The sequence below is a fragment of the Lytechinus pictus genome, chromosome 17 (genome assembly GCF_037042905.1).
Source record: "Lytechinus pictus isolate F3 Inbred chromosome 17, Lp3.0, whole genome shotgun sequence".
Taxonomy (NCBI): domain Eukaryota; kingdom Metazoa; phylum Echinodermata; class Echinoidea; order Temnopleuroida; family Toxopneustidae; genus Lytechinus; species Lytechinus pictus.
In genome coordinates this window covers 7,486,406-7,502,745 of record NC_087261.1, presented here as the reverse complement: position 1 = coordinate 7,502,745, position 16,340 = coordinate 7,486,406, and the positions used below count along the sequence as shown (strand labels likewise).

The window sequence follows — 16,340 nt, the reverse complement described above, 5'->3', positions numbered from 1 at the left end:
AAGATGTGAACAATAATCAAAGCATTCATGCGTATTTCAAAAGTGTGTGACCTGGCAACATCAGAAAGCGTGGTGCACCAGGAATTCTTTTCAGACATGTCAAATGAAGGAGAATGTGCCAATAGCTTTTATAAAACCAAAATTGCATTTCCATTGGATCCAAAAGTCACTCACAATGCAACACCTGATAAATCAACTTGTTGTTTGCATATTCCTGAGACTGTCGGTCTTCATTACTAGTGGGTTTTCGCCCAGCGTCGTACGACGTAGAACGTACGTGTGCAAAAATCGCCAACTTTCATGGAAACAGAGGCCCGAGCGTTCTTGAGCTCAAATCACGGACGGTTCTTCCGCAAATTAGCGGGCGTCCGCATTAGAACGTAGGATTTGTCAACAGCCGTCAACAGCCAATCAGATCGCTTGTAGAGCGAGCAAGCTGAGCCGATCGATGTAAACACATTCGCCCATCGCGTGCATGCACATGTTGTACTCTACTCTGACTACACTGATAGCTGAAAGCTTCAAAACATGGACTCGAATGCGAGTTTTTCGGTGAGTACCATTTCAATTATACTAAAATCAAGCTAAGTATAATTTCAAAATGTTACAGTAGAAGTTTAAACGAGTATGATTATTGAAATATGATTGAAAAGCCGTTGCATGGCTCGGTCGACGACGCGACTGCAAGACACATGGCACTGCCAGTTGTGTGCACATAGTAGGAACATATACAATGCACATGTTGGCGTGTCAACATTACATGCCAACCATGCCAGCCGGTCGATCCGGCCGCGTTCAGCGATTTGCGAAACTGCTTACAAGCGAGAGTTGAGCGCGACGGACGCACGAACAAAGAGATCGTTCTACGTCGTAGATAGCGTCGTACGACGCTGGGCGAAAACCCACTACTAAAGCCTTTTAAACTCATCTATCGAAAGAGTATAAAAGGGTCTAGTAAACTTGGCCACGCGACCGATGACGACCAAACCACACATATGCAGGAATTATCAAGTTTGAGTGCATTGACAAATCAAGAGTAACGATGAGCTTGCGATGGGCCAAAGCCACGGAAGCTGCGAGGAAAGCTGACCATCAAACACTGAGTTCCAGTATTGGAAGATGAAGAGATCTGCGTTATTATCCCCCTAGCCGTGTGGAATGGATGTATATGCAATTTATGGGTGAGAGTTTGCCCCAGGGCAATCTTATGCAAATCTCATACAATGACGTCAAAGTGCTAAAAGGCACGCACAAATAATGTGCTACGAAGCTTAAAAAACTGGGAAGGTCAAAACTGAACCCGCAAAAAGACAACCAAATAACGAGATATACATGCATAAAGGTCTACTGAAACAACAATACATGCTTTAAAATATAAATATTTTTTAGAATCTGCCACAAAAAATCCTGTAAAATAACATGCCTTGAAGTAGTCATATATGTATCGATTGCAATGTGCATGAGGTGCCGTGGCAGAGTGGTCTAAGGCGCCTGGCTATTCATGAAATAGTCCAGGGTTCGATCCCCGGCCGCGGCAGCTATGCCCGTGAGCAAGGCTTTTTAATCTACAATGCTCTTTTATCCTGCTTTCAAATAAATGGAAATGCTATATGCATTATTGGTAACTAGGTGTGAACTTGTTCAAAAAAAATTGTTCACACCTATCACATAAAACATGAATAAATGAGGGAATTGAATTTGAGTTTTGAAATATCATATCACTATGATATTAAAAGAATAAAATGCTCATTAATTGGGCCATGTTGTATGGGCAAAACTTTTATTGGTCTTACAGACTAATGCATATCGCCATATTGTATCCAATTACGTTGTATGAAAATCATTTACAGGTAAATGAAATTAAATCAATTATCACAACATTTCATTTTCATTTTAGGTGTTAGAATTACAAAGTGCATTACATGCAGGGCAGTGGCGTAATAAGCAACAAACATGAAGGGGCCAGATATTGCGGATGTAGCAATTTTTAAAAGATGCGAGAAAAGCGAAGCGAGCGAGAACATTTCTTGCCATTCTTGATTAGATAAATCTAATTTTTGGTTGTGTTTTTGACCTAATATACATATAAAAAAATAATATAACATTTCAATCTTTCCCCTCCTTTTCTTTTCTTTTCTCCTTTTGTTTACTTGGTCATGAAACTCTTTTGGCCAAGCCCCCTCCCCCTCATCTGTACGTCATCGGTACAGGTGTAGGCATTGATATCAGAATTTCCAAATAGAGGTTACGAAGTTACATGGGAGAAAACAAAATATTTTTTTCACTCTGCCAAATCGGTCTAAATGAGTCCAAAGGGACATCGTAAACTATAAAATCGTCAACGGGTGATCAAAGTTTACGGAAGACACACAAAATAATTGCAAATATATTTGACAACCCTCTCCTTCAACTTTGAAAAACTGTTTCGTTCTTATTTATTCAAAGTGATCTTATTACAATATTCAACACTGATGAATTTCCAGCACTGACGAAGACTCTGTTTCGAGTTTGTTCTTGAAGGCGACTCAAATTATGATTAGTTGTATTATTCATTTAAAAAAAGCGTTGAATATTTGACGGGATACTTGTTGGACATGTCACCTTTGTGCCGTCTTCAATTCTGAGTAGTAAGTAATTGCATTTTCTACACCATATTTTCCTGGAAGGGGAAGTCATTGCCACAACTGCTGTAAATGTATTACCCATAATTCCTCGGGCAGTTGTATTGATTCCACTTCCTACTTGAACAATTGGATTATTGAAATGTAAGTAATTGAGATGATGATTTTCTCCTCTGGGATTTGTCTCTTAATTTGGAGGTAAGATATCCGTTATGGAACAAATAAACGTATACGTGATGTGTTGCTCTGCGGGGACTCTGTCAGTTTTGATTAGTTATTCTGTGAAAGGGGACATTTTGACAAGAGCACACACACACACACATTTTGTATGGCCGTGTGTTTATTTCATAATGGAAGTTGAAAAACATCCATGTATCCACAAACACACACGCACACAAGGAATTATGTTAAGTTTGCAGTAGCCAAGTTCCAAATGACCTCTCGTATCCACACAATTACGTACGTAAAAAAGGTATCTTATGAATAGTTTTTAGTTCCATTTACGCACGCACTTTTAGCATACCAATTTGTCCCATATTGGTTTTTCTATGTTAGGCAATCATCTACGAGTTTAATTCGAGTGGGTTTAGCTTTTGATTTAAATGACCTTTCATCTGCGCATGCTCAGATGTTTATTCAGACTAGCTTTTTTTGATTATTGGTTTTATAGAGTACCAAAGTGTGACGTCATCAATTTTCATTCTTTGCATTTCAGTGTTTTTTATTCCGTATTTTGGTAGAGCACGATGAAAACCCCCCACAACCCAAATTCGGTGGGAATCGGTCCATGGGACCCCAATATATGACCTCATGAATACATAATTAGCCCCATTGAAGTCAATGTTGGCCTGGGGGGCGTTTCATCAACATTTTTGTCCGACAAGTTGTCAGATCTGACAACTTTTCTGGATTTTGATTGGCTGAGAAGCACTGTTACTATGGTAACTGTCGGATAAAATGGGACTTGTCGGATAAAATGTCTGACAAGTCCTTTCATGAAACGCTCCCCCGGTTCCTAATATAATATAGAACCAGGGCAATAAGACACTGAATTCAATGGGGCTAATTATGTATTTATGGGGTCATATCTAAGGCCCCCATGGACCGATTCCCACCAAATTTTGGTAGTAGGGGTTTTTCATCATGCTCTACCGAAATATGGTATCATATGACGTCATCACTTCAGTACTCTATTAAAGCACTTTTCATCAGCAACTCACCACCGACTTGGGCAATATATTTTGACCTGTTCAATGTAAGCCATTTTTTATATTGGTAAATTATTAAGTATGACCACTCAGAACATGTTAAGTTCTATTGCCTTAATATGAGCTATGCATCTTCATATTTTCCTCTTTTATTGAGTCTGCCCACTCGATATAATACGTGTTGTTAAGCTCCTCTATCTGCAGGCATGTGTCCAAAAGAAACGTAGAAGGCGCTTAATCTTCCAACCTTAAAAATACAATCTTTGTGTACAGTTGCTCTCTGAAAATCATGTCAGTGTTACCTGACGGTAACAGCCTTAGTATTCACATCGGTTAGATAAAATACCTTTAGCTAAACGACCTTAATAAGGCTATAACGATTTCCTTCTCACAGCTGCATTGGAATTCATATCTTTAAATAACCGATAAGGACATTATATAAAAAAAACGACAAAGGGACAGAAACAGGCAGACTGAAAGAAATATATAATTTCGAGAGAGAGAGAGGGAGAGAGCGAGAGGGGATGGATTAGAGAGGGGTATGGAAACAGAGAGGGGGAGAAAGAGAGATGAGATAGAAAAGCGAGAAGCACGGATTCAGAGGGATATAAGAGGAGAAAGGGAGAAAATTAACAAAAGAAAGAGGAATGGATGACGTTTGCGAAGAGTATACGTTTGTTGTTATTCACTTTGCTGTTTGTGCTACTTTGCATTTTTGTATTGTCCAAAGTATTGTGATAATTCATTTTCTACGAAAAATCATATTGAACTTTTTTTTTTGACTAAAGGGATATTAATTTGAAATTTAGTATTAAGCGAAACAATCACCCAAAAATAAAGATAGAAGGTTTTTTTTATACTGATAAAACGGAGCTGGTTAAAAAACACAAATATCTTTAGGGTAGTGATATTTTGTTTCATTCCCACTTGACGAGAGCTCACATTTCTTTTTCAAATAAATCATTTATCGCTAAAACAGATCTCCATTTCAATTAATATTTAATACATTCAATTGAAAAGTTCACTCCTCCACACTTACCCGGTGGATTTTTGATATTATTATCGACGGATCGCGTTTAATTTGAATTTCATTGCTCCAACTGAGTGAAAGGGACAATTTGATGGTTTTTGCACTGTTGCTTTAAAGGGAATACTGATAGACTATGGTGGCGCCAGACTATTTTGATAGAGAGGAGGCAAGTCGACCTAATGGTGACGTCATTTATTCCGAAGTGAATGGTAGAGGTATTAAAAAAATTAATTTTTAATAGCTTTCTTCACTTTCTTCTTAAAAAATGTACATTTTATCGTTTTTATCCCATTTTTGTGTGGGAATGGGGGGGGGGGGGGGGGAGGGGCATGCACACATGTCCCCCGTATCTCAATCCCCGTTCCTCGAACAAAACAACTTCTTTTGTCTTTAGTTTAAATCGAATCTGTTTTAATTGCAAATATAGTTATCACTTTAATTCAATAGCATCTAAATTGCCGATTGATCACACTCTTGCGTACACTAATACCTCCTCCCCGGAGCACAGTAAAATATGGGATGAACAATTCATCTATTTACAACGATTATGACGATGCCCTAATGAATAGAAGTAATTGTAGAATATCCATCAAGTTCGGTAAAATCATGAAAACTCTGGGGCAATTCACAGCAATAATATCTCTTTAGCTCAATTGGATACTTATCGATATTTTGTTGGATAAAACGATAAGATTAAGCCTGGATTGACTACAAAACTATCATTGATTTTATTAAGCAAAGTATTTGAGTTCATTCAGAGCTCCTTCAAGAATACACTACCACGCCCAGACAATGCTAGTTAATTCCAGGTAATAATTGGAACAACAAAAGGTTAGAATTAAAACCGTTGGTGTGTTTTAATACCAACATGGTCGATGCTTTTTAAACACCTATTTGGTACTAACTTAGATCCAAAATGCCGTTGTTTCGACACTTTTCTGTTGAGATCATGTATAGATGTGCTCAGGGATGGTGTTAGATTAACAAACAGTTTTTGCAGTGTATAGTCAACAGAGAGGAAAGTAGAGACAGTTGTCATAATATTACTCAGGATCTTTGCTAATGAAGATAGAAAAATACATTTACCGATTTTTCCTTTTTCCTACAGGTTCCGCTGTAAACAAGATGGATGAATTTGACAACCACACCGAGCCTTACGAAGACCCTTATGTGTCTGGTCCGATTCGGAAAATTATTCTTGGAACGTTCATTCCCCTCTTCCCTCTGACAATATGCGGCAACTGTCTCGTCATTTGCGTCATAGTCCGCAATCGAAGCATGCGAACCGTCACGAACTTCTTCCTGGCGAATCTGGCCGTTGCTGACCTGATGGTAGCCATATTCTGCATCATCCCTCAGATGATGTGGTTTGTGTCGCCGACGTGGTCTCTGGGCGCAGTGATGTGTAAGCTGCATAAATACATGTTAGGTGTGACGACCAATGCATCTATCTTCATCATGATGGCGATATCGGGGGAACGTTTTGTTGCCATTATTTACCCTTTGAGGATCCGTCGGGTTCTGACAATAGGAAGACTGTCCTGTATCCTTTGCTTTCTCTGGCTTCTTAGTTTTCTATTAAGCATTCCCTCGTTCCAGTTCTTCGATGAATCAACCGATTCCAATGGAACCAAGCAATGTGGGGTGAGTCTCAACATATCCAGCTACCAAGTCCGCGTCCACAACATATTTAACTTTAATTTTTGCTACTTGTTGCCTCTGTTTGTGATGATGTTTTTCTATGCGAGGATCATCGTCAGTTTATGGTTACGTGGACGAGCGGTTTACTACCGGACCTCGAGGCACGGTGAGAAGACATCGACTCCTTCGGCTGCGGTGGAGATGGAGGTACGCATGCATACTGGCGGGAGTATCAAAACACATCCACATCGGCATCACCATCATCACCATTCCCACGCTCATTCCAGTGAAAGCAAGAAGATTGCGAATGAACAGTGTAATGGAAAAAACGAGGTCAAAGCAGTCCAAGACCACACCGAACAAGCGGAAGATGCAGGTTCGCTAAAGATCGGACCTTTCTTTGTCGACTACCCTCCATCGTCCCCTCGTCGTAACCCCGATGCGTTCAAGGGTTCAAAGTCTTGCGAGAACATGTTCCTACTTGGTGGAGGTGAAAAGGCTCGTGGACCCCATGCCGAACTTGCACGTACTAAGTCTCAATCAACGGGAGCAATTGATCATTATCATCAGCAGTTTTGCAAAGCCCTGAATTCGGAGGACCAGGAAGAAGAAATTGAGCTTGATGTTTCTGTTCATGCGACATTTATCAATGAAGTAATGAAAAACGGTAACGCCGTCCCTGTAAAAGATGTTAATAAGCCCGTTGAGGAACATTCATTGAAAGAAAATAAACATATTTATTCCAAACCTCGACCCATCAGACAAAGAAGCTCCGGGAAAATACCCGTTAAAAATGGATACGAGTTCCTTTCGACAATTGAAGATGATGAACTTCTGACTGAAACACCAGCTGCAACCACAAACACAGACCCCACCGAGCAGCCAAATACTTCTGAATCTCCTCAACGGCCAAAATCTTTTCCTAACGCTCTAAAGCGATGCGCAAAGAAAGCCCATACGAGGCTGTCTGAATTTACCAGGCGACCTACGGTCTTAGTAGAAATGGTTCCAGCGGATAATCACAGCACGAACTCAAGGACACCTAATCGACCTAAAAAGATTTCCAAATCAACGATCGCTACGCGTAAGAAAGTCATCCGGATGTTGGTGGTGCTGGTAGTGGCCTTTGGTGTCTGCCTCTTCCCAATGGAACTTCTTTCACTGTGGACTGTTGTAGGGACTTTCCCGTACTTCTCAAAATTCGGGATCCTCTTCGTGCCGTTCACCTACCTCGCCTACTTCTTCAATAGTGCGTTGAACCCATTCCTATACGCGCTTTTATCCGACAACTTTCGCATGCGCATGCGAGAAACATTGGACTTTCGTGGCTCATCGAGACGTGCGCGCTGGATGCGCACGCAAACGAGGTTGCGATCATTGACCTCCGAAGGAACGGACAATGACTGGGTCGCTTAATTAATTAAATAACATTAATTTGGACGATGTCAAGCGAATGTCCTACAGTGAACATTCCACCGCATGCCTAGTGAAAAGGAAGGATCTAAGCTTTTTGGGGGTGATTCTACTGAACCGGTACCATTTTTTAAAAACAAAGCATTTAACTGCTTTAGATCTTAGACTAACGATGTAAATCGCACAAGGCATAATAAAGAAAATGGATGTATAAAAACAGTGAGCCAAACTTGGCCTTCCAGCCAACGAGCGCTTGCTACTTATTCATGAACTGTGTTATGATATAATTGATTAATTTAGAGTTGTTTCTAAATTGCCTTGATAAATGGTGAATATTATTTCTTTAAATATATATTTTGTACACATTTGGAGGTTGAAAGTTCAGTTGATCTGACACGAGGCATATAGAGCCTTGTAACACGATGTGTATGTCTTCCTAAGACACTAAGACGGACGAAAAAAGATAATTACTTCAATATTTGTTAAAGAAATATGACAGGGTTTGAAATACACACATGACTTTTAGGTGACGTAAAGTGAGGTGCAAAATATAAAGGGATTACTGTATGCCTAAAAAATATCTACAGAACACAAACAGTGTGTGGGAAAATTTGGATTTCCAATGTATGATTCTATTCTAATCAAAAGTGGTTCAAAGTCAGGCAGGAACGAAATATGTGTATAATATTCCAATCGTCTTAGGTCATGCTTTAATGTATAAAATAACCCTGATGATAAAACGTTTAGAAATTTTACATGTCATACGGTTGGGAGATTGCCGGGCGTAATCGGATAACTTTTGGTACCTACTAATGAACAGACTTGACACACTTAAACGTTTGATCTCCAATTTTACTGTAGAGAAGATGGTTTGAGAGACATTTCTGAAAGCTTCTTTGACATAGACTTAATTTTGTATAACATTACAGTTTCGAAGATGAATTTATACATGGAAATGGAATAGGTGATTTAGCGGTTCCGAGTCTCGCATTGCAATCAGAGGGTCGCGTGAGCATCCTTCGGCAAGGCGTTAAACCAAGGCTTGCCACTCTCCACCAATGTATTATTACACCAAATCCAACAACACGTCGTCAGGGTAGGTTCTCTGTAAATGGCAAAAAATTGAAAATTCAAAAATTACCTTATATGCAAGAGTAGTATTTCTCTACACTGTAAAAACTTGAAGTTGAAATAAGATAAAAGGCAAGATACCAGAGTTTTTATGACACCATGTTTTGCAAACTGTTTGGAAGGAAGTTTCATCGATATTGCTCACGGTGTGCACATATCATGCTTTATTGAACCCCGGACTTCAAACATTGGTTTCTCCTTCATTCCTTGAAACTCTCACTTAATTTATTCTTCATTCAATGAAGTACTTTGAGGATTTTTAATTATCAAGTTATATATATTGTAGAGCTTATATAGGATGTCATTTTCAGGCCCAATAAAAACATAAAAAAATCACTTTGAGCTACGTATTGTTGGCTTGGGGAGGCAAGTAGACACAGTAGTATGCCTTGTAATTAAATTTGAAAACTCTCAATGGAATGCTCCCTAGGGAGCGAATAAAGTGTATACAATGTATGCGGGCATGCAAAGATTCGATGACCGGGGTGAAAATGTGAAATGCAATTTTAAATGCGTTGTTCTACTGATGCTACAATCATAACAACTACATTAACGCCAAACCGACCGATGGTTTGCTATTTGACATAATTGACAAATGACGTAATAGCTTTGATCGGTCCGGAGTTGGTATCGTTGATGTGACTGTGGCATTTCTACAGTCGTCTGATTTTACATGACTACTATCAATAACATTGTCCTTCCATAATGATATCACCATGCTTGTATGTAGTCTGCTGGGCAAACCCTTCGCTCGAGTTAAGGGTCTGAATGTGCAGCCTACTCATGCCTGTGCTAGTCTTTGCGTGGAGGCACACTTGTTGATCATAGTTCCAATCAGGGTCTGTGCCTGCAGACTAGCTTGTATGCGTATCATCATGAGGTATTTCAATCAGTAAACTCCAACAATTCCAAGTAACCTATCAATTAGTTGACGAAATAGCGGTAAGGATACAATTCACGAATTCTCAAACACGATAAAAGGAAATTATAAAACCTATATTTTTTCTCGGTAATTGGCGAGTTACATGACTTTGAAAATACTGACATCTTTCCAATTATATTTTGACAAATCTATGCAATATCAATCTTTTTAATTTATTCAATTTATTCCATTCCATTGTGCTTTGGCGTATTTCAATAATAGATGTTTAAAGATGACTAGATGAACCCATGGATATTGAAATATCTCACCACTGCTCTGTAGCACGATGAGCATATTGGGAATAATGTTAACGCGTTTAAAAGGGAAAATGCATTTTACATAAGTTGCCAATATTATCAGAAGTATATAAAAATACTTGTACATGTTCATTGTACTATTAAACGCTGCTGATCACGAACTGCTTTCATGATAACCTGGAACATGCAATGTTTAATATGTAGATTTAACTATCTTAACAGGAGCGTGGACGACTGCATTCAAAGACCATTTACCTCGACGTAGACTATCCATACATGACATTGGAACTTGCAATTGATAGAACTATGTGTATGTGGCGTATTTTAGTTATGTCTATAAAGCTTTATTCTATGTGAACTGCATGAAATAAGTAGGCCTGTAATGTCAATTTTTACCCTGTGAATTAATATTTTTCGTTGATGAAGAATATTTTTGTAATACGATCTACTTTCAAACTTTCTATTTTAAGGGTTATCCCGACCTTTTTTTACCGACTCACTTATTTTATGACAGACTCCTGGACGCGACATTGACCCATATCGACTTGATACTTTGATAACATTTTCATTGCTTTATATATGTAAAACTATTTTTTTATTTAAAAAGACACTTAATCGAGACCGGACCAGGCCGGACTTCCGACTTGATTCAAGCAATTTGACATCGATGGGTGAGGGCGTTTGACACCAAGTGAGATGGTATGATAAGCTATCAATGGTTCTCTCTACAGTAGACTGAAGTGAAAGCTAACGTTTTTATTTTGGTCAGGATATCATTGTACGAATGTTAATTGTACTTATTTTTTCTCATATTCATTTATTCTAGCAATGTGAAAATAAGTAAATAAAGTTACAAATTCGGCTAAGAAATGTATTAAAAGACTGACCCAACCGTTTACCAGGCATCTGCCACGTGACGTGATATTTAATGTTGGTTATACCTAAATAAATGAATAAATAAATTATTGCGGGGGTTGACTGTTCCTTGACCCACAATGACCTGACCGAAATAGTACTGTTGCAAATAATGTGGTATAAGAAGACAACCTGAATATTTATGAGCATATTAGCACTATCGGTATAATTGCAAACAAACACAAATCTTAAAAACAACCTACATATTTCCAATCAGGACCTGAGTAACGTGAAAACCACTGAACGATACTTTTACATGAAGCTATCAGAGAATCTTCAGCTCGTGTACAATTCCACCTGAACAAAAAATGTTCAAAGTCCATTCTCAGAAACACGGTAATCTTAAAGCCATTAATAATGACTCATGTGAGTGATGAAGCATAGACTTTGACTTGACTTTTAGACTTAGCTAACAACTGCTGAAAAGGCGTACACTGTACATGATTTCATACATCAGTGAATACGTTAAACTTTTCAACTTATTCTTTGTAAACAATTGAAAGTTTCATTTGTGTAGAATAATGAGCGGTCTCTTTTCATAATATCCGTTATCATTCAAAATGCCCGACCTGTTTTCAAAAATCATTTTAAACTCCTTTGGCCCCTTTCGGTTTTGGTGTAAGCCTAGCTTAAAAGGAGAGTTCCCAGTTTTCGGTGATACGGAAGAGTGACCCCCCCCCCCCCACCTTATTCGGAAACAACGCGGAATTCGTAATAATGACGATAGAGAGATAAAATTGACCAATATAAGAAATGGACAAGGTAAACCTCACAGAACCTTAACAGACTGAACAGTAACTCGGCCGACTTGTTCTTTCATTGTTCTCGCATATGTGTGATAAAATTTGCAACATTACTCAACGAGTAATTCTGTCTAATGAAGTAGCGATTATATACGCGCGACAAAGACGGACAGACTTGCGACTTTCACGACATACTGCGACTAATAAGTTCAGATATTTTATCCCACATTTTCTCCAGTGTTTATCCCACTTTCGGTTCAGGCCAACTCTACACTGCTTAATTCGTATACCAGAACACATAATTTAAAACTTCCCGAAACATGGCGCGCTTTCGAAAACCAGGAGAATATCAAGCCCCTTTCACAATAATTGGTGGTGCGACTGCTTACAACCGTTGCGATTGTGTGCAACATATATTGTTGCCAAATGATCGCAAACGATCGCAAGGGCGATTGAGAAAGCTCCTTTATGTAATTAAAAATAAATGCAAATAAAACTATTTCAACCTTTTAAATAAACTTGCGTAATAGTAATCAGAAAGCAATTATTATTTGTACAATGTGGATAAATGGCCGTGCCCGAAGGAAAATTGGTATATGAGGATTCGATCCAACGGACATTTTCTGTTGACTGATGAACCCATACAATAATAATAATAGCTGGATTTATAAAGCGTTTTTTTGCCTGATGATACAAAGCGCTGCTATTATTACCCCGGCTTTAGCTCGAGCATGGAGGTAGCTCGAGCTACATGTACCATCACCGGCGGTCAGTGCATTCAAGGAAATAATCATGCCGGATACCCATTCACCTCACCTGGTCGAGTGCAGCACATTGTGGATACATTTCTTGCTGAAGGAAAACACACCATGGCTAGGATTCGAACACACGGCCCTCTGTTTGAAAGGTGAGAGCCAGAACCACTAGACCACTGCGCGCCTACATATACCCCCTACGACAACTTTACTGTGAGCTTATCCAATTAGAATAACCAGGACCAACTACGATATTTAACGGGACCTAACAAAATCACTCGCAAATGTTGCTACAACTTGCTTAAGGTGAAATCTTTTCTTTTACACTGTCTTCAGTTTCACCATTGCAATTGAAATGTTTACAAACGGTACATAGTGTTTATATCATTACATGTAAATAAAGAGAAGGGCATCTAATAAATATTTAATGAGGAAAACGTGAATATTCTCTTTGTTCCTTATGTAGAAGAGTGTTGAGTAATTCACCCTTTACTGATTTTTCTTTTCCTATCGTATATGTCATTATTTTGCTGTAATGTGTTAAGGAAATTACTATTCTTAGGAGTTCCCAGTGTATGAGTAAACATTTTTTGAGGGATTTATACTGACGAATGTGGCGCCAGGTTACTTGGGATTTTTGGTAAGATCTCAGTGCATGCTAAATTTAATATAAGTTTATATCCCATTGATAACACAAATAAAACAAAAAATGGAGGGGCGGAAGATTGGGCGTCACATTCTGCCCAATGTTTTTAGTTTTTTTTTGCTCAGAATCTATTCTTTTATCCATTTGCATGCATCAATACTTAATTTTTAAAGGACAAGTCCACCCCAACAAAAAGTTTCTGTGAATAAAAAGATAATAAATCAACAAGGAAAACGCTGAAAAGTTCACTAAAATCGGACGTTAAATAAGAAAGCTATGACATTTTAAGGTTTCGCTTAGTTTTACAAAACAGTTATATGCACATCCTGGTCGGTATGCAAATGAGGAGACTGATGACGTCATCCACTCACTATTTCTTTTGTATATTATTATATGAAATATGAAATATTCTAATTTTCTCCTCATTGTCAAGTGAAATAGCGATTAATTCCCCCTGAACATGTGGAATCAGCATTGCTTGATACTATATACAGTATATGGCTCAATCAAGTTGGTCCTTATTTTCAAGTCTTTACAAAATGAAATATTGTATAATTCAATCGATAAAAAACGGAAGAAATAGTGAGTGAGGGACATCATCCTCTCATTTGCATATCACTGTTGCGTGTGAAAAATAAGCAAATCATTCATATCTTTTTATTTTACATCCGATTTTGATGAAATTTTCAGCGTTGTGCTAGTTTTATTTTTCTTTATTTATTCATATCAAAATTTTTCTGGGGTTGACTGGACCTTTAAATAGTAAATATTGAATTGGGTTGTTGAATATCATAGAGCAAAATGAATGAACTGGCAAAACTAAATGGGTTATCATTACCTAGTAGAACAGTGAATGGTCCTTGCACAACGCTATGGGTCTATAGAAATTAAGTGATTCAAATTTAGCTTCAGGTCAAAATTAAGTGAGTTTACGACATCCCTAATCTGACGGAAGGTGCTGATTTAAATCATAAATTTGTAACTCATCCCGTTGAAAACTGTCACTTCAGAAATTTCAGATCTGCCAAATTCCCCTTAAACTAGATTAATGGTTATCGGTTCGAATTATAAGTGCGTAACTTGGTAGCCTGGAGGCGACATCCAGGTGGGTGTCAGTAGAATGATTAATGACATCTCGTCTTAAAATCAATACAGTATGCTGAAAAGGGATCATCAGCATCGGCGTTCATAAGATGAATGGATCTAGGTGACAGATTTGGATTAAAAAGCAATTTGTATTTAGGCCATGGCAGTACTTGTGCATGACAGACTGATAAAACAGTGGCATGTTTACCATGGGTATCTATTTCCATTGGTAATTGACCTAAAAGTATGATTTAGATCGAAATGGCTTTAAACCTTTACGTCAGATGCCTTAATTGGCCTTGTAAATTGTATTAATCACGTGGTTTCCCGATGTCGATGACTATGTTTGTATTTGTATAGCTTTGACGATATGGTTTACCAAAAATAACAAAAATAAAGGAAATCCCAATAATATTGATAAACCTTGGATGACAAAAAAACAGCTTTTCGAATTATTTCGAATTAAATTCGAACTGACATATTGATGCAGACCCATTACCCTGTTGTTGTTGTTGTTTTTTTGTTATACCATGGAGCTACTAGTCTGTGTTAGCTCCATGGTTAGACGCACGAATGTGTAAAGGCGACCGCACACCTTACGATTGGTCTGCGACTCAATTTTGGAATAAAACGTAATAGAATTTGATCCTAATATTGAGACTTGGAATATCTTACTGTGTAATGTTCGAAATCATCGTACGAATACCTATGTTCAAATATGTGACTATGTTATCATCCTTCTTAGAATAAAAGCAAATTTAACATCTAGTCGTAATGACGTCATAGCAGTCGTACGATTGGCTACGATTTGAAACTAATTTGGCCTTTACTCCAAAATAAAGGCTTGAAATCTTTCAAAATGGTTATATTAGTATTCTTTCAATTAATTTTAACCTCAAATAAAATGATATGTTCCATTCACGTTTTCAGAAAATGAGCAATATGCGAATTGTTCCAAATTCGGATCGCGAACAGTCGTAAGGTGTGCGGTGGCCTTAAGGGTGTGTGAGGATATGTTAGGGCGTGTGTACATAAGCATTTCCGTAAAGGAGGGTGCATGTGCGTATGTAAGGTAAATTGTGTTTTTCGTGCGAGAATCGGTATATTGGCATGTGTCAATTATTCTCCATTTCCCCCCTAATTACAGTGGCGCTCTCTAGACCAATAAACACATAACAGAAAGAAAGACTATAACTACTGGTCAAATAAAAAATGCAACAACAAAAAAGTTGACTAAACGTTTACATGTATGTTACCGAAATACCAAACAAGCTCTCGTATTTCAATCGAATTCAAAGTCATACTAATGTAAAAAAATTGTGATTTCAAAGTTTTGAGATAAAAAAACTGTAATAGCCAATTTTGCATAGACACAGGCGCTGATGAGGTTTTTTGTAGTTCGAAAGAGTCTTAAGAGCGACAAAATTATGAAAACGGTAGAGACAAAGTTACCTAGTAATAATTTTTGAAGACCTGCGAATTGAATCTGAATTCAAAGTCTGATTTTGCCCAACGGTAGACCACAATACATTTTTTCCTATATAGTTGAATACAAGCATATTCAAATCGTCATCTGGTTTCTGACGCAGTAGTCAGGCACCGTTACCATGCGAACCATAATCCTCCGTGACCATGAAATTGTCACTTCTTCCTGGGTTCTTAGGTCCTTTTCTTTTGCTGTATTTATACTTTAGCTTTCATCTCCTGGCGTCATAAATAATGCATTGTTGATATTCTTTGATTCTAGTCTCATCTACCCTGGTTGGGCCCTGGTTTACACTTGAGGATATTTTCGGGCATATGACTTAAGAACTGCCGTTATCATGGTTATGTCCGCTACACTGCCAGGATTTCTATAAACATTGATAAAGCACGGGAGGCAAAGGGTTGATTTATTCTAATCTCATATGTATTGTTGTGAGATTAAAAAAAAGAGTGGTTGCATCATATGGTTCAGGGCCGGTCTCCTAAC

General features: G+C 38.1%; 1 protein-coding gene across 2 annotated transcripts; it reads left to right on the top strand.

Moving 5' to 3' along the window:
- Positions 1 to 241: 241 nt before the first annotated feature.
- On the top strand, positions 242 to 13,073 carry LOC129280605 (uncharacterized). 2 transcript variants are annotated; one of them, XM_064112348.1, is made up of 2 exons: positions 242 to 552; positions 5,968 to 13,073. In XM_064112348.1, exon 2 carries the CDS (start codon positions 5,985 to 5,987, stop codon positions 7,914 to 7,916), a length of 1,932 nt encoding a protein of 643 aa, XP_063968418.1. In that variant the 5' UTR covers positions 242 to 552; positions 5,968 to 5,984; the 3' UTR covers positions 7,917 to 13,073. The 2 variants fall into 2 exon arrangements, with proteins under 2 accessions (XP_063968418.1, XP_063968417.1); XM_064112347.1 differs by lacking the exon at positions 242 to 552 and adding an exon at positions 2,438 to 2,627.
- Positions 13,074 to 16,340: the final 3,267 nt, after the last annotated feature.

Bases quoted from the DNA above. Each gene is read 5' to 3' on its own strand.
- LOC129280605 (XM_064112348.1), top strand. From the start codon at position 5,985: ATGGATGAATTTGACAACCACACCGAGCCTTACGAAGACCCTTATGTG.